Raw genomic sequence first — 21,916 nt, forward strand, 5'->3', positions numbered from 1 at the left:
ACTGAACTTGGCTTCTCTGGAAAACCAGTCATCATCTTAATCACCAAGCCATCTCTCCAGTAGTCTTGAAGGGACCAAAGACACATGTAAAAGCCCTTTGGGTTTCTATCAAATACAAGGCCAATGCTGAGGCCTAATGAAGAATCTGTGTTGAGAAAGTTTAGTCCTTAAAAATTTTAAAGGCAGAAATGTGTTTCTACTTTCATGGGCCTCACCTGTAGCCTTTAGTCTAGGTTTGGGCATTTTCTTTTCTTTTCTCTCAGGTTTGGACTTCTTAACCATCTTTTTGTTTTTCTTTTTTGAACTGCCATAATCACTATCATCATCGTCTTCCATTAGGAAATCTTCATCGCTGCCAGAATCTTCTGAGAGGAAAGAAGAATTTCAACGTCCAACTTAAATGTATACATCCTTCCAAGTGAACAAAGGGAAAGAGTGCTGAGAAAGACTGGATTCAACAAGGAGTTACAATACCAACTTGGCTGGAGCTGCCCTTGGCCCACTGTAGAATGGATAGGTATGGTATGGATACAAATATCTTAGAGTAGAAAAAAAAATCCTTTTGATTCAGGATTGGATAGATTTACTGGGTTAAAGGTATGTTCCATCACACCCAGCTGCACAGTTCTATCTTTTAACAGGTAGCATCTGCCTGATGCAAAGGACTGGATGCAAATATTTAGTATCTCAGAAAATACCAAAATAATCTACAGTTGCAAGGACCGGAACTGGAGATGAAGCTCAATTGACTGAGTACTTGCCTAGCGTGCACAAAGCCCTGGGTTAGAGCCTCACTTCTCCATAAAACTGGGAGAGGTAGTGCAGGCAGATCAGTAAGTAATTCAAGGTCATCCTCAACTACACAACTGAGGTCAACATGGGCTACAGGAGAGCCCGCCTAGACAAATGACTAAACAGTGGGTAACTGTACATACTCTCCTGGAAAGGTGTCTCATCGTCATCTTCTGGCTCTTCCTCACTGCCAACATCTTCCAAGAGCATCTCTCGCTGCTTAGAAGCTGCTTTAGATGCTGCCTGTCGTTGCTGGCGTACATTTTTATGATCATCTTTTTCATCTTCACTGTCATCTGCAATATAAGTTATTGTGATACAACAATCAAAAAAATTTCACATCTGCGTACAGAGGATATAACAGCAGCTTAACTTCATTCAGAAAGGAATAAAACCTATCCTTAAAAATTCCTTAAAGTAGCCAGGTGGTGGCACACGCCTTTAATCTCAGCATTTGCCACTGCTTCCACCCAGAGGCAGAGGTCGTCTGGTCTCAGGTTGCTACTGAGGGCCATGTTTGGGTCCGTGTAGCTGGGATCTGTGTCCTGTGTCACCTCAGTGGGCCTTAGGAATCACTGGAGATGAAATCAAAAGACCATAATGAGTCAGATCAGCCCTTCAATTGACCCTAGGAGAACTGGCCCCTGCAGTCAGGAGATGGCTGCACCCCTGTAAGGGTGAACTGACCCTGAGGGCATAGATAAAGGGGAGTAGACTTCTGTCCCCTCACCTGTGGCTAGTGACTCCAGTGACCTGAATTGACCAGCTCAGCTACCACCCAGGCCCACAGCTAGGCCTTGGGTTGGCCCAACCTAACATCTACTCTCCCCCCTCGCCCCCGGACCTGCTGAAGTAGGTGAAGGGGACTGGTCCTGCAGAATACTCACAGGATCTCTAAGAGTTGATGCAGCCATATAAGTCCAAGAGAAGTTCTGGTGAGGACCCAGTGATGACGGTGTATTAGAAATTATCTTGAACCAGACAGTGACTCATTGCAATGAACATTGGCTAGTAAAGCTGATAGGACAAATGATGTGGGATTCCTCTCTATATGCTGTGAATACTACTTGGGACTAATAAAGTAACTGCCTTGGCCTGTTGATAGGGCAGAACTTAGGTAGGTGGGGAAAACTAAACTGAATGCTGGGAGAAAGGAGGCAGAGTCAGAGAGAGAAGCCATATAGCCCCACTGGAGATAGACACAGAACTTTTCCTGGTAAGCCACAGCCTCATGGCAATACACAGATTAATGAAAATGGGTTAAATTAATATGAAAGCTAGTCAACAAGAAGCTAGAGCTAATAGGCCAAGCAGTGTTTTAAATAATATAGTTTCTGTGTGATTATTTCAGGGCTGAGCAGCTGGGAACCAACAAATGGCCTCCTCCTGCAACAGACAAAAGGCTATACTATATGCAGATTGAGACCCCAATGCCACCAGGACAAATGAGGATATATTGGTGAGGCAGGAAAGAAAGAGAAGCAAAAGGGTTTGCTGCTGTTTTATATTTTCATTGAGGGGCATTGCAAGGATGAGAAGAGGATATAGAGGGACTGGGAGGTGAAAGGAATTGGAACGCATGATGTGAAATCTCAAAGAATAAAGGCGTTAAAAAGAAAATAATCCCGCAAAATTAGAGACCTGCCGGCTTTTTAATCATCATGCCTGGCATAGGCATGTAGTTTTTTAAAACTACAAAGCTGAATTAAACTATGAACACTTAGATTTATAACTGTTTAATCCTAAAATTATCAGTTACATGCCAACCTATGTTTACTGATTTTAGAAGCCAAAGTGAGAAAAAAATATTTTAAAATAGAAGCAGTAAGGAGGCCTTCCAATTATCTCTATCCTAAGATAAAAAACACATAAACAACAATGCTAAATTACTCCTCCTTACAATGGATTGGGTGACCTTTTCAATTTAGAGACAGGCACGGAAAAATTTTTAGAAGTACATTTAGATGAGCTAGCTAAAGATCCAAGGCCAAGCTTATAAAAATTACTCTCAAACACTACAATAAATTAATTGTTTCATCAATAGTTATTTAGTCAGGTAATTAAAGGCCAAGTTGCTAGCCTACCAGCTCTAGACTAAGCTTGATTTTGCCGGTCTCTACTTAGAGCTCTTTACTCAACTTTTAGGCTTCCCTAAAGGTTTAGCTGTTATACTTCTTCTAAAACAGTCCCTGAAGCCTTGCATGGCCCATTTTTTTCTTCTGGAAAAAAAAAAAAAAAAAGAGTTCAAGCAGCGTGGCACCTGACAGCCAAGGCTACACAAAGAAATCCTGTCTAGAAATGCTAAAAACAACAACAACAACAACAACAAAAAAAACCAAACAGCACCTTTTACTTATTCTTTGTGAATAAAAATATACATGCGATGCATTTGGTCCCATCTACTCAACTTATCGCCCCTGGTTCACTCCCAACACATATCCGTCCTAATTTCATGGTATGCATGTGTTAATAAACCAGTAAGACCAATAAGTGCTATTAATACATGAAAGGGTGTGTGGCTTTCTAATAGACCATGGACAACCTACCAGTGGCCAATTTCTAGTAACTATTAACTGTCAAAGAGTTCCTCTGGGCTGGAGAGATGGCTCAGAGGTTAAGAGCATTGCCTGCTCTTCCAAAGGTCCTGAGTTCAATTCCCAGCAACCACATGGTGGCTCACAACCATCTGTAATGGGATCTGGTGCCCTCTTCTGGCCTGCAGGCATACACACAGACAGAATATTGTATACATAATAAATAAATAAATATTTTTAAAAAAAGTTCCTCAACTATGGTTGGGGCCTTGTATGTAAGGTTCTCCCCTTCGTGGTTAATATTTACTATTTCTAGTGCCAGATCTCATCTAGAGACAATTAGAGAATAAAGTTGACTATGGCAGAGCCTAAACTAAACTGAGTTGGAAAGAGTTGTGCTTAATACAAGTACAGTCATATACATTTTGGAAGTATTAAAAATCTTAATAAAGAAATCTAAATTAGGGCTCACAAAGCAAATGAATGCCAAAGCACATTACATTATCTTTGGGTCACTAGATAGTACAATTTAGGTAGTAGTGAAGGCAAACATGTCAATAGAGTTAATTTAGCAGACTGTTGTCTACCTTTTACATTTTTGTTCAACAGCAGTCATGAAAAGGGACATTCAAGAAGACAAAGGAGGCATATACTGGTTAAAATTAAAGTAGCCAGAAGCAATAAGGAATATAGAAAGCTGTAAATCACCAGACATAAATGCTGGGAACGGAACTCAGGTTTGCTGTAAGAGCAACCAGCACACTATATAACTGCTGAGCCATCTCTCGTCTTTCTATAATTTTTTGACAAGATCTTCTTATTCAACACCTGGCTGGCCTTGTACTTTACAGTAATTCTCCTGTCTCAGCATCTGGGATGCTGGTGTATCAAAGATATATTCTAATATACTTGGTTCATATTAATTCTTTTAATCAAAAAATTTTGCAAAATATTTTTTCTACGGCTATTATTTCAATTGGCATATACTTAACTTGCTGTAATTTCTTTATTCCTATAAAAGTTGCACAGCAGCTGGGCACACACCTTTAATCCCAGCATTGAAGAAACAGAGGCAGTTGTATCTCTTCAGAGTTTGAGGCCAGCCTCGTCTATATAATGAGTTCCAGAACAGCCACATTCACATAGTGAAACCCTGTTTCAAACAACTAAGTATATATATATTTTTTAGTGCTGGGATTAAAGGAGTGCGCCACCACCACCTGGCTAAGTAAAATATTTTTAAAGACAGTTTTCAGTTTTTTAAAATGTGAACTGGTGTTTTGCCTACATGTATGTCCGTATGAGGGTGTCAGGTTTCCTAGAACTGGAGTCATGGACAGATGTAAGGTACAATGTAGGTGCTGGGAATTGAATCCTGGTCCCCTGGAAGAGAAGCTAGTGCTCTTAGTCACTGTGCCATCTCGACAGCCACCAAAATAAAAAGGTTTTAACCTCAATTTTGCATGAACATAACCTGTAGATACTTAAAAAAAAAAAAACCATAAAGATGGAGAGTAATGTTTACCTGGGTAAAGATAGAAATGGTATTGTAATTCCAGTATTTGAACTCACAGAGATCCGCCTGCCTCTACCTCCCAATTGCTGGGATTAAAGGCGTGCGCCATCACTGCCTGGCCCCCAAAACTTCTTAATAAATGAAGAGTATATAAATTATTCCTACTGCAGTAAACACAGTTTACCTGCTGAGTGAGAATCATCCTTCTTAGTCTTCACATCTTTTTCTTCTGAGTCTTCACTGTAAGGAAAAAACAAAAAGAAAATATTTGTTAAGACTTAGATCAAAGATCGACGGGCTGAGTGGCTACACTCATAATTCCAGTAGTAAGGATGCTCAGACAAGAGGACTGACATCAATCGGTTCCGACCCATCATAGGCTACATAGTCTGTTTTAGGTCTGCCAGAACTAAAGAACAGACCTTAAGCTGGGTGTAGTGGTACACATCTTTGATCCCAACACTTGGTTGGCAGAGGCAGGAGGATCTCTGTGAGTTCATGGCCAGCGTGATCTACAGGATGTGTTCTAAGTTCTAGGACACCCACAGCTTGTTACACAGAGAAATCCTGTCTCAAAAACCCAAAAAAGTTCAAACACAGATACTAAGGAATGAAACTGCTTCATTATTCCCTTATCTTCAGGGATGCTAGTGAATAGGTGTGATTGTACTCCACATGGAAAAATAAACTGAGTCCCAAGACTCAACAGGAAAGGGAGTAAGTATCTTGAACAAACAAAAAGCCCAAAGGTCCAGCAAGGCTCCCAGTCTAATCATTCCCAGGGCCACAACAAACAAAATTCAGAAACAAAAGACAATGAAGGAAAGTTTATAAATCTAACTTATGATCAAGTGTATGATTTTTCGCTGGCTATTTCAATGAGCAAAGTCAGGGAAAAGCTCAATTTTTAAAACTTTTTTTTCCATTTATTTCTATTTGATGTACACTGGTGTTTTGCCATGGGTGTTGGGTCCCCTGAAACTTGAGTTATAGACAGTTATGAACTGCCACGTGGGTGCGGGGAATTGAACCCAGGTACTCAGGAAGAGTATTCAGTGCTCTTAACCAGTATGCCATTTCTCCAGGCCCCCAAAACTCAATTTTTAAGTACAAATGAATAGAAAACTCAACAAGACACTGAGTTATACGTTTAAGATCAACCTAAAGGCTAGCCTGAGCTACACTCTTGAGATCCTGCTTGCCCCTGACCAAAAAACAAAGAAAAACTTTAGGCCAGATATAGACACTGATAAGATAATGTAAACAAACCACAAACGGTTCACATTTAAGAACTGTAAGTGAATATGTTTTTTTTTAAAAAAGAGAGACGTTTAACTGTTTCTTAAAGACATAATACTGAATTATTTTCTCAAAACCACATCTCTGAAATTCTCTACTAAAAACATCAGAAGTTAGGTATATAAACAAACAAAAACTACTTGGTAAATGAATACATTTATATTAATATTCTTTTTTCAGACAGGGTTTCTTTGTGTAACTTTACAGCCTATCCTGAAACCCACTTCAGGCTGCCTCTGTCTGCCAAGTGCTGGAATTAAAGGCATGCGCCACCACTGCCTGGCGAGTTTAATATCCTAAGAGTCTTTATTTTCTTTTAAAATTATTATCTCATGTGTATGGGTACTTTGTCTGCACTTGTTTGTGCACCAAATGTGTGCCTGGTGCCCATCAAGACCAGAAGATGTCATTGGATCCCCTGAACCTAGGATTACATACAGTAATGAGCTGCTATGTGGATACTGGGAATGGACCGTGGGCACTCTAGAACAGACAGTGAGTGCTCTTAACCACTGAGCCATTTCTCCAGCCTCCATGAGTCTTAGACTGATGGTTAAAAGTGGAGTTTGAGGTCCACCAGGTATGGTTTCAAAATCTGCTGGTCAATTTGCTTGTTAACCTCCTGCTATTCACTGAACTCCTCAACCTAATAAAAGTGTTATGAGAACTGACAATGTACATAAAGCACAACACAGCCTGACACTAATATTCTTTCCTTCATCATCATCATGTCTTAAAGTTTATCATCACCATCCTCATCAAGTCTTAAAGTTATATACTAGGAAATGTGTGTGTTCACTTTGAAAACCAGGAGAAAAATTCTATCATCCTTTTCTCAATTATAGTTAAATTGCAATTTATGTGAACACATTTGTAAAACTAAGGGGAAAAGTTTGAAGATGAATAGCTCAGTTGCAGAATGTTTGCCCAGCACAAGTAAGGTCCTGCATCCATTCTTAGCACCGCAACAAGAACAAACAAACAAACAAACAAACAAAAATAAAAAATTAAAAGGAGAGGCTAAGTATCTAAAATGATTACTTGAACAATAGACTCATTTTTAGAGTAAAATTCAACAGGGTTCAAAGCTTAGAATTCCACAAGGTTTAGTTATAGTTATGGTTCTGCTATTGATCATCACAATGAAGTGTCAATACCAACTTTAGATAACAAATTACAAACTTAAAACATTCTTTTGGCTCATGCTCTTAAATTTGAGGAAGCAGCAAAAAAGATTCCTGGATGGAGATCACATCCATCCTGGATGGAGTTCAGACCAAGTTGCTTCTGGAGAAGAGGCTGACCCACAAGCCTAGAAGCATGGCCTACACGATATGAAACAGACTGCACATAAAAGCTTCACCCACTTCAGATTGCCTTCATTTTGGAGCTCTGACACTGTAATTAGGAAGATAAAAACAATGATGCCTCCTACCTGTCTTCTTGTGAATTCTTTCCAGATCGCCTTTTATTTTTAGCTTCGCGAGGAGATGACCGAATTTTCTTAGTAGGAGGGCCTGAATCTCTTCCATAATCTTCATCTAAACAAGCAATTTTTCAAATTTGGTTAATTAGATTATGATGTTTACATGCTGAAATTACACATTACTCCTCATGCTATTTAAATAAATAGGACCAGATTTCCCTCATGGTTTCTTTAATTAAAGGGAGAAGGGGAGTTAGAGAGATGGCTCAGTGGTTAAGAGCACAAACCAGTTTGACTCCCAGCACCCCACAACTCTAGTTCCAGAGGATCTAATGCTCTCTTCTGGCCTCTACAAACACCAGGCATGCATGTGGTACACAGATGTACATGAAGGCAAAACAAACAAACAAAAAGTACTCTTAAAAAAATCGGGGCTTAGCCGGGCGGTGGTGGCGCACGCCTTTAATCCCAGCACTCGGGAGGCAGAGGCAGGCGGATCTCTGAGTTCGAGGCCAGCCTGGTCTACAAGAGCTAGCTCCAGGACAGGCTCTAGAAACTACAGGGAAACCCTGTCTCGAAAAACCAAAAAAAAAAAAAAAAAAAAAAAAATCGGGGCTTTCGGGCGGTAGTAGTGCATGCCTTTAGTTCCAGCACTTGGGAGGCAGAGGCAGGTGGATCTCTGTGATTGTGAGTTCAAGGCTAGCTTGGTCTACAGGGAGAGTTCCAGAACAGGCTCCAAAGTTGCAGAGAAACCCTGTCTCAAAAAAAAAACCAAAATAAGTAAGTAGATTTTAAAAAGTTGGGGCTAGGGGCTGGAGAGATAGCTCAGAGATTAAGAGCATTGCCTGCTCTTTCAAAGGTCTTGAGTTCAATTCCCAGTCAACCACATGGTGGCTCACAACCATCTGTAATGGGGTCTGGTGCCCTCTTCTGGCCTGCAGTCATACACACAGACAGAATATTGTATACATAATAAATAAATATTAAAAAAAAATACAAGTAAAAAAAATAAAAAATCGGGGCTAGAAATATTTATTATCTAACATGCAGGAGGCTGGGATCTATCTCTTCAGTACCACAAAAACAAATAATTAAAAGAGGGCCAGCAAAATGGCTCAGAACTTAAAAGCACTTGGCTGCACAAGCCTGAAACCTGATTTAGATACTTGGAAGGCATGGTAGGAGAGGACTCACTCCCAAAAGTTTTCTCCTGATCTCCCTTTGTGCCCACACTCATACACATACGTATCACACACATATACACACAAGTGAAAACTATTTTAATCCCATTTCACATATTATTATCTAGTTCTTATATACACACCTTATCCAGTTACACCATAGCTTGTCATTTAATACCATTTCCATTTAGTTTATGATTTTCCCATGTTTCAACATCTTCATAATTACTTAAAATTGTAGTAATAGTTTTATTATAAACATCTTAAAAAGAACCTAAGATCTACAATCATAACATAATATCGTGATCAAGCAAATTATTCTTAAACTGAAATAACAAATATATAATACACACTGGATACCTAAAACTTTAGTCTTCTGGGACTTCAGCAATTCTTAAGTTTCTGGATTCTTTATGAATTCCTTAGCAGAATATCCTAACCATTATCAGCAATATTTATTTTAATTATGTGTTCGTGTAGGCTGTATGTGGTTGTGTGCACATGAGCTAATGGATGTTGAGAACTGAACTCAGGTCCTCTGCAACAGCAGTATATATTTTTAACGAGTGTACCATCTTCTGCTTCTTAAAAATAAAAAATAAGAAAAAGAAAACATCAAGCATGCCTATGCCTATGTGCCTTTAATCGCAGCACTCAGGAAGCAGAGGCAGTCAGATCTCTGTGAGTTTGAGGCAAGCCTGATCTACAGAGTGAATTCCAGAACAGCCAAGACTTCAACAGAGAAACCCTGTCTTGAAAAATCAAAAATGATCCCTCTACCACATTAAAAGAACAAAACAAAAAAAACACCAAACATTTATTGTGTGTGTGGGCATGCCTGCCAGGTTGTGCATGTACAAGACAGGACAACTTGCAGGAACTGGTTCTCTCCTTCCACCGTTTGCATTCTGGAGATCAAATTCAAGTTGTCAGGCTGGGCACCAAGGGCCTTTGCCTGCTGAGTCATATATTGCTGTTCATTAACTACATTTTAAAAAAATGAAAATCAAAAAGAAAAAGGTCAAACAGCTACATGTCAACTAAGGGACCTAAGTATCAACTATGCTTAGTTTCCTTAGCTGTAAAATGAAACAGAAGATTCCTAACAGTATTGCTCCAAAAAATAACCTATTAAATAAACACAAACATTTAGAACAGTTCCTGGCATGTAGTACAAGTAATTGATTTTTATATTACTTCAGAGATAGAATTATATATGTATCATATATTTATGTTTTTAATTCTTCTACATATCTTCCAAGCCTTCCTAAAGGGTACATTATTAAAGCCACTGGTTGGTCTTCCAGCGCCCATACAGCAGCACATAATGGAAGTAAGTTCAGTTTCAGGATCTGATCAGGATGGCATACAGTTTGGTGCACAGGCGCAAACACTCAAAACATAAAATAATAAAATATTCAAGTAAAATAAGGTAATAAAAAGACCCATCTTACTTCATTATACAAACAGCATAAATTCTTAGGCACAGATTTTACTGTGATAATAACTGCAACAATAGCACAATTTTCTTGTTTTTGAATCAGAGTCTTGCAATATCACAGTTTGTCTGGAATTTCTGGGTTCATGTGCTCTGTCTCAGGTTCCTAAGTGGTATGAGCTTAGCTAGCAGTGGGTATTTTATATAAATAAACACTGCAAATTACTGGACATTTAACCTTTGGATTCTAAAACCAGATAAGAAAAAAATCAGGTGTTTACTTCAATGATTTACAGAAAAAGCTGAGCGCCAGGCATAGTGGCACACACCTGCAACCCTACAAATGTGAGGCAAGAGCATTTGAGTTCAAGGACAATCTAGGTAACAGACCTTATCTCAAAGAAAATGGGCAAGTTCACATTGTTTTCTTTGACACAGATCACTGGGTACTTTTAAATAAGAGACCTTTAAAAGCATGACAGAAAGCACACAAGCTGACAGTTCGGTCAGTATAGCAAGACTGTAGAAATAAAAACATACCTGCGTCATCTGATTCCTGAAACTGTGAGTAATCAACGACCTTTCTATTTCTGCAGAAAAAGACAAATATAGGTAATTTAAAAAAAAAGTATGACTTCTAAGACACCAGAATACACATTTAGTTTTACAAACAGTAGTTCTCAGGCCAGGGATGCATGCTTTTAATTCCAGTTCTTGGGAGAGAAAGGCAGGCAGATTTATATGAATTTGAAGTCAGGCAAACTCTGTGAGACCCTGCCTCAAAACAACAATAACAGAAATCCAAACAAACAGACAAAACCAACTCTCCAACTTCTACCACTTACCTCAGTGACAGCATAAACACTGCTCTTCCCAAGCTTTATACTCCCTACCTCCCCAAAAACAGAACAGGAAACCAGGGCCATTCACCGCATGTATTCATTATACACAGACATTCCATATACATCTATTATACACTGCTGCAGAAACAATCTTTATACACTGCAAATATGTATTACTCTCACTGGTTATATCTGTGCAGGAAGAGATTGGGCAGGAGAACCAGACTAGGAGGATGCTGGGTAGAAGGGTGGAATGTGGAGTCACCAAAAGATGCAGAGAAGCAGCATGGAAAGTACATTCATGAGATAAGCACACAGATTAATAGAAATCAGTTAAAAGTTAACTACAATACATATACATTCATGGGCGAAAATTTTAAGTGTTATTTTAGCCCCCTCCCCACTTCTGTATTATATAGTCCTGGCTGTTCTGGAACTTGCTTACACAGACTGTCCTCTAACTCAAGAGATTCTCTTGCCTCTGCCTCCCCAGCACTAGGGTTAAGGTATTTGACACCATGTCTGGCTGCTATTTTTAATTCTTGGTTTTTGAGACACAGTTTTGTCGTGTAGTCCTGGTTTTCCTAGAACTCACTATGTAGACCAGGCTGGCCTATAATTCAGAGATCCACCTGCTCCTACCTCCTAAATGCCGGGATTAAAGTCATACCCCCCTTTTTTGGTATGTGCACGTGCACGTGTGTTTTATTTTTACTGTTATATGCACAATATTTATACTTGATAAAACAAAATTACTGCTAGGAAAAAGTGTTGCCCAAGACAGGGTTTCTCTGTAGCTTTAGGGCCTGTCCTGGAACTCTGTAGACTAGGCTAGCCTCAAACTCAGAGATCCACTCTTCTCTGCCCCTGAGTGCTGGGATTAAAGGAGTGTATCACTACTGCCTAGCACAAAAAAGTTTTTAAAAATTATTTTTATTATATATACAGTGCTCTGTCTGCATGTTTGCCTGAACGCCAGAAGAGGGCACCAGATCCCATTGTAGATGGTTGTAAGCCACCGTGTGGTTGCTGGAAATTGAACTCATGACCCCTGGAAGAGCAGCCAGTGCTCTTAACCTCTGAGCCATCTCTCCAGCTCCAGTTTTTAAGATATAGTTATGTTATAATGCTCCCAAATTATGATAAGATTAAGCCTTAGAAGATTTTTTTTTTTTTACTATAGTCAAAGATGTTTAAAAAAAGATGGGGCTGGAGAATGGTTCAGAGGTTAAGAACACTGGCTATTCTTCCAGAGGACCTGAGTTCAATCCCAGTGACCACATGGGGGCTCACAACCATCTATAATGAGATCTGGTACTCTCTTCTGGTGTGCAGATGTATATGCAGGCAGAACATTGTATACATAATAAATAAATCTTAATAAAAAAGAGAAGCGATCCGCGCGGTGGCTCATCGTGTAGGGTGCGCGAGTGCGTGCGCGTGTGTGTCGGCAAGTTAGAATCCCGTGTGTCATGTCTGTGCGTGTGCTGCTTGTGCGAACCGAGTGTCTGTCCCACGGCTTCTTGTGGGGGAAAAAAAGTTTAATAAAAAAGGGATTTTTTAAAAAATGTATGTGTACATTATCTATGTATGTGCATGCATACCATATGTATTCTGGTACCCAGAGAGAACAGTTCTCAGATTCCCAGGAAATGGAGTTAGATGGTTGTGAGGGTGCCTAACTTGGGTGTTTGCTTTTTGTTTTGAGACAGGAATCTCACTATGCAACAAAAGCTGACTTCAAACTCAGACTCCTCCTACTGCCCCTGTTCCAATTACAGATGGGTACCATCATACCTAACCAATGGAATTCTGTCTTCTGCTTTGTTCTACGATGATGGAGGATTCTCATTGGCTAATAAACTGCCTTGGCGTTTTGACAGGGCAAGATTTAGATAGGTGGAGTAGACAGAACAGGAAAAAGGAGATGAGGTAGATGGCTCAGACAATTGCCTGCCTCTCCTCTCTGGGGCAGACTGCTGTGCCTCTCCTCAGGGAGAGAGATGCGATGGAGCCAGCCACCAGGTCAGACATGCTGAATCTTTCCTGGTAAAACACCGCAGATTATTAGATATGGGTTAGTCAAGATGAGTAAGAGGCTGAAAATAATGGGCCAGGCAGTGTTTAAAAGAATACAGTTTCCGTGTAATCATTTCGGGGCATAAGCTAGCCGGTGGCCGGGAGCAGGGCGGGATGAAAAGCAGGCCTGCCCCCAGCTCATCACTACACTACGAAAAACTGTAAAATCTGGAGTTGACTTTGACATATGTAGGGGAATGTGCACAGGTCACATACAGCATTCTATATAAGGAACTTGGATGCTTGTTGTACTAGGGCTAAAGTACATTTTTAATGAACTTGTTCTTGTCAAACAACAAGATGAAGCCTAACACTTAAGAGGAGGATTACTAAAGCACAGGTCATGCAATGTTCTATTTATTCCTCGCCAAGACAAAAGTCTTGTCACCTACTACACTGCAGAGAAATCCTGTCTCGAAAAACCAAAAAAAAAAAAAATCCTACTACAGCCAGACATGGTGGTACACACCCGTCATCTCAGCTCCTAAGAAGCGGAAGGCAGGGAGGTCAAGAGTCTGAGGTGGACTGAGCTGCAGAGAGCCCTAGACTCAAACTGTTATTTAAATGCCAAGTGGAACTAACTCTTCAGTTGAACAATAACTACCAGAAACGTAAGCAAATACAACATAATTCAACATAGCTCAGATGACTGAACTAAACTGAGTCAGGGCTCTGCCACAAAGTAGTTCTATGTCCTTAAGTAAGGGATTCCCCCTCACTGACCATGTTTTTCAACTGTAAAACAGGAAGAATACAAACTACTAGATGGAGACATGGCTCAGTGGCTGAAGTGGCTCTTGACCAGTTCCACTCACAGCAAGAGGTTCACGACTCTTGTAACTCAAGCTCTAGAGAATCCTACTCACTCCTCTGGACTCCATATCCACAAACAAATATTTATAATTGTATATATAAATATATATATTTAGTTTTTTGAGACAGCGTCTTAGATGGCTTCAACTCACTGAGACCTATCTGCCTCTGAATTAAAAGCAAAACGAAATAAATCTTAAAACAAAGCTACTCACTCAAGAGTGTCCTGAGAATTAGTGCTACATACATAATGGTTATCCAATAAATATTTATCTCCCTACTTCCATGTTAACTTATTTTCAGTTTTTTGGTAGCTTTCCAGTTTCCTTTTAGGTTGGGAAGACTAGGCATTTTCTTTCTTTTTTTTTTCTTTTTTTTGGTTTTTCGAGACAGGGTTTCTCTGTAGCTTTGGAGCTTGTCCTGGAACTAGCTCTTGTAGACCAGGCTGGTCTCGAACTTATAGAGATCCACCTGCCTTTGCCTCCTGAGTGCTGAGATTAAAGGTGTGTGCCACTGCCGCCGGTGGCATTTTCTTTTTTAATTAGAGTTCAGAAGAGGGCATCATATCCTCTCAAACTGGAGTTTTTTTGAATGGTTGTGAGCCACCATCATGCTGGGAATTGAACGTTGGTCATCTGAAGAGCATCTAGTACCCTCAATCACTGAACCACTCTCTAGCCACAAGACATCAATTGAATTATACCAATTTCTACCATTTAAGTCAACTGGAGTTCTATACAAACAAGTCTACAACTTTGTACTAGAAAGAAAAAAATCTCCAACACAAAAAAATATGCAAAACAAGAATGCTTGGGAGGAAAAAAGCAACCCCAGAAATGTTCAAATTTCAACAATATACCTTTACTTACTTTAGCTGATAAAATCTGTGTACTATACTGAAAATGTAACATGAAGCTTGAAATGGTGGCATAGGCCTGCAACTGAGCCATTGGGTGGTGGAGACAGGACTGCTTTGCTGTGAGCATGAGGTCAGCCTGGGCTATAAAAGGAGATTTGGCATTAAATAGGAAAGAATGTACCTTTTGGGACAGAGTATAATTCAGTGATAGAATGTCTTATTACTGGCTCCCTACCCCAGATAAAATGGGGTGGGGGATGCTTGTTGATAATGAACTATTTGGTTCTGAACATTGGTAAGTTGAGGTTTAAAGGTAACAGAATTTTAAAAGTGGTGGTGGTACAAATTTGTAATCTCAGCATTTGGGAGCCAAAGGCAGGAAAATCAGGCCATTATTTTCAGCTACACAGGGGAGTTGAAGGCCAGCCTGCACTACATAAGATGCTGCCTCAACACCCCCACCCCAAACCAATGGGATTTCAATTATAATTATCAATTTCTTTCTACTGAACAGTGAAAGCATGTTGAAGGCTGGTAAAATGGGTAAAGGTACTTGTCAATCTCTAGGACCAGCATGGTGGAAAAGAAGAACGGCTCCCATGGTTGTCCTCTGGCCTCCATAAACACAATAGAACATATGTACGCCCATACAAATAAACCTGTAATAATTATTTTAAAGAACAAGAATGCTAGTTTCACATGCCAAGAATATCATTTGTCTGGCCTCCATAAACACAATAGAACATATGTACGCCCATACAAATAAACCTGTAATAATTATTTTAAAGAACAAGAATGCTAGTTTCACATGCCAAGAATATCATTTGTCTGCTCTAAGAAAAAGTATTCTTCTGTCTGATGAATGAAGGAGTACATTGTTTCAGAGTTAGAGATTATCATGCTTTGAAATTATTTCACTTAACCCCCTTAGTTTTACATTAATAAAATGGAACTGAGGCCACTCAGTGGTTAGGAGCACTGGCTGCTCTCCCTATGATGGAGGAGTGTCTATGTGTTATTTTTATTGGTTAATAAAGAAACTACCTTGGCCTTTTAATAGAACAGAAAATTAGGTAGGCGGAGTAGACAGAACAGAATTGTGGGAGAAAGAAAGCAGAGTCAGGCAGATGCTTCAGGCAGACACCATGCCTCTCCTCTCCAAGAGGGAGGCAAGTTAAGATCTCTCCTGGTAAGCCACCCCTTGTGGTGCTACACAGATTACTAAATATGGGTTAAAGCAAGATATGAGAATTAGCCAATAAGAGGCTAAAACTAATGGGCCAGGCAGTGTTTAAAAGAATACAGTTTCTGTGTATATTGGGTAAAGCTAGCTAGGTGGCGGGAAGTGGCCAACCCCACCATTCATTATACATTCCTAGAGGACCCAAGTTCAATTCCTAGCACCCACAGGGCAGTTCACAACTGTTTGTAACTCCAGTTCCAGGGGTCTGACAACCTTACAGACATACACTCAGGCAAAAAACAAACAAAGAACTTAGCTCTGTTTTGTGTTGAGATAGGGTCTCACTATGTAGCTCCGACTAGCCTAAAACTAAGGAGACCAGGCTGGCCTTGAACTCATCATAGAGATCCACATGCCTCTGCCTCCCAAGAGCTGGAATTAAAATTGTATACCACAATGCCAATTAGAATTTAATGTTTTGTAACAAGTCTGCATATCTGCCTGAAATTTGTGTAAGGAAAACTTCTATACCATGGACAACACACAGCCATTAAGTCTAAGAGACTTTTAAATAACCTAGTTCAACCAATGCTTGATTTCACTGCTACTTCTATACCAAAGTTAACTATTATTATAAAACCTGACTTTTCTGGGAGTTGGAGAGGTGGCTTGGCAATAAACAGCAATGTCTGGGCTCACATTACAGCACTGAGTCAGGTGGCTCACAACCACTTGTAACTTCAGTTCTAGAAGATCCTACACTCATGCTGGTGTTCAACATCTCATTTATCAGATGAATGAGATGCTGCAGAGCAATTTTAACTTATAGGCCACAAACCTTTGTTACTGGGCCTTGGACTCATTTATTGGTGCATAAATGCATTTTAAAAGAAAAACAGCAACTAGAAATAAAGAAAACTGTACTCTATCTAACACATCTAAGTTCACAATCTATCTCCCAGGCATCCACATTCTTGTACAATGTTGATTATAACATACACACATTTCAATTGGAATTCTACCAAAGTAGTTCAAGAGCTACTGGAGGTGTGGGGAGAGCAGACTGCAGAGAGACACTTCCAGATTTTTGTTTTTACCTTTAGAAAAACAACTTTGTTTATAACCTACAGCCATAAAAGTGGTATTTTTGTGTGAGTAAATGTCACATGTGTGCAGGTGCTCAAGGAAGAGACCAGGAGGTCTGGGTGTCTACTCCCCTAGTGCTGGTGTTTTGGATGCTTGTGGGCAGCAGGGTCCTCTGGGAGAACAGCAATTGCTCTTTATCCCTGAGATTGCTTTTCAACCCTTCCTCTTCTATTTCTTTCAGTCTAAAATTGGTGTTCTTTCTACTTTAAGCCTCCTGTGTGCAGAAAATCTGAAGCACACCTTCAAACCTGACTCAAAATATTTTTCAATTGAAATAGCAAGCTTCTTAAAGTTTAAACACTGTTAGCCAGATGTGGTTACACATGCCCTTAATCCCAGCATGGGGTGTGTGTGGTGGGGGGTGCAGAGGCAGGCCTCAGCTAGCCTGGTCTACATAGCAAGTTCCAGGGCAGCCCGGGCTATAAGAGACCCTGTCCTAAAAATAATAAAAGACCTATCAGATTTTGACAGTAGTGATAGGAAGACACAGCAATACTCAGCAGATTCTGTTATACTGAATTCTAAACAATCTTATGCAGTCTTGAATCTTGTCAATAAAATCCCAAAAGAGAACTAGGATCCACTCATGATCTCCATGGTACAATTCCATTTATTAAATGGTTCTTCACAGGGAGTCCAAATCTGCCTTTACCATCTACTGACTAGGTCATGTAGTTCTACATACCGTTATTACCTTGTCTAACCCTATGCGTTCCTCCTTAGAGTAGCCCTTAACATTTATGTTAACCTCAATTTTTTTCCTTCAAAGTAAATACTGTTTTGGTTTGGTTGGTCCTAAGACAGTCTCTAAATTGCCTCACTGTTGCAGCTCCCTATGTAGACCAGGCTGAATCCAAACTCAGTTATCTGCCTGCCTCCGTCTCCCCAGTGCTAGGATTAAAAGTGTGTGCCTCCATGCCCAGCCCCTAAACACTATGGTTTCAACACTTACTCATCATGTATCTCAAGAACCTCCTTGCCGCTCTAGTTGATTTCCTCCAAATAAAAGATAAAGTCTGTCCTGTAATGCCCACATTAAATGTGACGTGGTTCATAAAAGATGGGGGGGGGGGGGCTAGAGAGATGGCTCAGAGGGTTAACAGCACTGGCTGCTCTTCCAGAGGTCCCAAGTTCAATTCCCAGCAACCACATGGTGGCTCATAACCATCTGAAACAAGACCTGGTGCCTTCCTTGCCAGAAGTACAGTGTATGCTAAATAAATAAATAAATCTTAAAAAAAAGAGAGGGAATAATAAGGGCTACACCTTCCTCTACTAATTCTACTTTATGTTAACATAATCCAACATCTATCTCAGTTGTCTCTGCTCCTTCCTACAGTGGATTTCATACTCTAATTCTAATGACTTTCTTCACACCATTTCAACATATTCTATTTCTCCCAACAACTTCCTATCTTCTGCAGATATCTTCCAGGCCAGTCTTCACCTACGTCAAAGAATAAAATAGCCCCTCGCCCCTGGTGGTGGTGGTGGGGGGGGAACACGGGGGGGGGGGGGGGACAGGATGACAAGAACATAATGACAGGCCAAGAACAGAGATTATAACAATTGCCCATCGGTCTGAGACATTATTCTGTTTGGGTTTGGATTTCTCCATCTTCCAAGATCTTGATGTGAAAGTTAAAAAAACCCTTGCTAAAATAAAAACTCAGCATTTTCACAGAATTCTTTTGCTCTAATAAACCTTTTATGTTTCCCTTCTGTGATGCTGGGGTAGAATTTAGAACTTTGTGCATGCTAGCCAAGCACACTACCAGTAAGCTATGTCTGTCTCATTTAAGAAAACAAAAAAAGCAAAGAGTTTACTTAAATCAGTGAACTTTTTAGTGCATAAAATTAATTGTTCATCTAAAAGTAAAATCAGGGCCGGGGATACAGCTCAGTTGGTAGAGTGCTTGCCCAGCAGGCACAAAGCTGTGTTCAAACCTTAGCACTATATAAATTAGGCCTGGCATCAGGTTTGTAATCCCAGGAAGAAGAAACAGAAACCCAAGGCCATCCTTGACTACATATTAAGTTATAAGCCAGCTGGTTATACATGAGACTGTCAGAAAACAGTAAACTCAACATTTTAAGAGCATACATTTGGGTGTAAAAGGTATAACTGAGCAGTAGAAAACCAGACAGTATAAATTTGTCTTGTAATTCACATTTTAAAAAAACTGTCTCACAGACTAGAGAGATGGCTCAGCAGTTAAGAACATGTACCACTCTTAGGCAGGGCATGGTGCCTGCCTTTAATCCTAGCAGAGGCAGGTGGCTCTCTGAGTTCCAGGGACCTGGTCTACATAGAGAGACCATTCTTGTGGGGGTACCGTGAGGGGGGGTATTAAATAAAGTCATCATCTGGCCAGCCAGGCCTTGGACTTTTCATATTCCTGCTTTGTTTCTCAAGTGCTAGAATGACAAGCATACATATACCTACACATTAGCTTATAAGACTTTCCTGATGCTTTAAAAATTTAAGTCTAAACCAGGCGGTGGTAGCGCACGCCTTTAATCCCAGCACTCAGGAGGCAGAGGCAGGCGGATCTCTGAGTTCGAGGCCAGCCTGGTCTACAAGAGCTAGTTCTAGGACAGGCTCTAGAAACTACAGCGAAACCCTGTCTCGAAAAACCAAAAAAAAAATTTAAGTCTATAGATACAAATTTCTTTAAGTCACCTTTCTTATTCACAGGCACTTATACATCTAGAAGAAAAGAAAAAAAAAACACAAGGAAAACAGATTCATCTATAAGCACATTTAATGGGGCACTAAATTTAAGCATGCTCTTGTACTTACTTGCTAAATTCTAAAATTTCTCCAGTTTTCAAATTTCCCCTTTAACTAGCCTTTAAACTACTTTCTTGCTAAGAAAAAATATTAAATTTTATTTTTTAAAATTTTTTAAATTTTTTTTTGAGACAGGTTCTCTAGTTTTGGAGCCTGTCTTGGAACTAGCTCTTGTAGACCAGGCTGGCCTTGAACTCACAGAGATCCGCCTGCCTCTGCCTCCCAAGTGCTGGGATTAAAGGTGTGCGCCACCACTGTCCGGCAAAATATTAAATTTTAGAATCCAGACATTATCTCAATTTTTTTGAAAAGACAGCAATCCTGAAAAACTTAACAGTCCTGGCTGTCCCGAAACTCGCTTTGTAGACCAGGCTGGCTTCAAACTCACAGAGATCTGCCTGCCTCTGCCTCCCAAGTGCTGGGATTAAAGGTGTGCACTACCACCACCAATCATCTGAGACTATACTTTTTCATTTAATTGCAAAGATGTGCGTGGTGGTGGTGGTAGTGGTGGCGGTGTAGAGAATACAACAACAAAACTCAAAACCAAATGTGCCAGCATTTGGGAGGTTAAGGGCAAGATTTGTGGTTATCTTCAGCTACACAACAAGTCTGAGGCTGGCCTGGAGCTATTTAAGACGCCAGTTCAAAACACCAAAACAACAATAAAACACTCAGTGGGTATGCCTTGGTGGTTAGGAGGGCTTGCTGATACAATCATGAGGACAGGAATTTGAATGCCATTGCTCACATACTAAGCCAGGTGTCCCAGAGCATGCCTGCAGCTCCAGCTCCAGGGAGGCAGAGACTGAAGGGTCCCAGTGCTTACTGTCTAATCAATTTAGAAAACGTGAGCATCTCTGGAAGAGACCCTACCTCAAAGAGTGATGGAAAACACAGGATGTCTTTTTATTTGGGAGGGGGTTCTGAGACAGGGTTTCTCTATAGCTTTGGGGCAAGATGTCTGCTTTTGACCTCTTTGCACACGTGTACACACACACACACACCATCTCAGAGGGAAAAATTAAAACAAAAACAGGGCCAATGAGATAGCTCAGAGGCTAAAGGTACTTGTGCCAAGACTAGGTTCAAACCCAGAATTCACAAGAATGGAAATATTTCCACAATCAGACAGGTGGTATGTATATCAACACACATATACTGAAGTAAATACAATTTCCAAAAAAATTTAAAATCGAGTTGTCTTTTTTTTTAACAGCAATAAATCAGCTATGTTACAATGGAGGCCTAAGTGCTGATCCGTGTGACTTCAGTCCACAGAAAGTACACTTACTATCTATGCTAGACCAAGAAAACTGGGTGAACCAGTAACTCTGAGCCTTCTCATTTTTTATTCTTTCTTTTTTAATAAAGATTTATTTTTATGTGTTTTGCCTGCATATGTCTGTGTGGGGTGTCAGGTCCCCTGCAACAGTAGTTACAGACAGTAATGAGCTGCCTGCCATGTGTGAAAGAGGAAGCCAGTGTTCTTAACCCCTGAACCATCTCTCTAGACCCCTTCTTTTTTAAAGACAGGATCTCACTGTATAGCCCTGATTAGCCTAGACCCCCCCCCACCTGCTTCTGCCTCAAGCGCTGGGATTAAAGGTATATGTCACCATGCTGGGACAGTTCTTATCTTTTATAAGCAACATTTTTCTTCTTTCTTTTCAAGGTTCTGAAAGTTAAAATAAAAGATAAAAAAGACATATGCTATGTTCTTTAATTTAATGAACACTGGAAGCATAGTATACACGAAACAGAAGATGACGTGGTCACTATGAAGGTGGAAAAATGACCAGGAATGTTACCTATAAAATGGTTCTGTAAGTCACTTTGATAAAATGAAACCTACTACTATCAACTTTACCACCTATTTTTTCCCATCCCTTGGAGTAAAAGACCAAAACCAAACAAACAAACAAAAAAAAAAACCTTTAAAAAAATACCCCTTTTCCCCCAGTCAGGGTTTCTCTGTAGCTTTGGATCCTGACCTGGAACTCAGAGATCCGCC

The 21,916-nt window shown here is 40.1% G+C and overlaps 1 protein-coding gene across 2 annotated transcripts in view; it reads right to left on the reverse strand.

Moving 5' to 3' along the window:
* Nucks1 (nuclear casein kinase and cyclin dependent kinase substrate 1) overlaps window positions 1-21,916 on the reverse strand; it is a 30,180-nt gene that overhangs the window by 6,185 nt on the left and 2,079 nt on the right. The window contains exons 2-6 of one of the 2 annotated variants that reach the window (XM_038349512.1): window positions 10,727-10,776; window positions 7,577-7,682; window positions 5,027-5,082; window positions 936-1,088; window positions 216-362 (exon numbers count right to left, since the gene is read on the reverse strand). In XM_038349512.1, the coding sequence (XP_038205440.1) occupies window positions 216-362; window positions 936-1,088; window positions 5,027-5,082; window positions 7,577-7,682; window positions 10,727-10,776 (512 nt within the window). Of the gene's footprint in view, window positions 1-215; window positions 366-935; window positions 1,089-5,026; window positions 5,083-7,576; window positions 7,683-10,726; window positions 10,777-21,916 lie in introns of both variants that reach the window. The other variant, XM_038349510.1, reaches the window with a different exon arrangement.

Source organism: Arvicola amphibius, chromosome 12, assembly GCF_903992535.2.
Source record: "Arvicola amphibius chromosome 12, mArvAmp1.2, whole genome shotgun sequence".
NCBI classification, from domain to species: Eukaryota; Metazoa; Chordata; class Mammalia; order Rodentia; family Cricetidae; genus Arvicola; species Arvicola amphibius.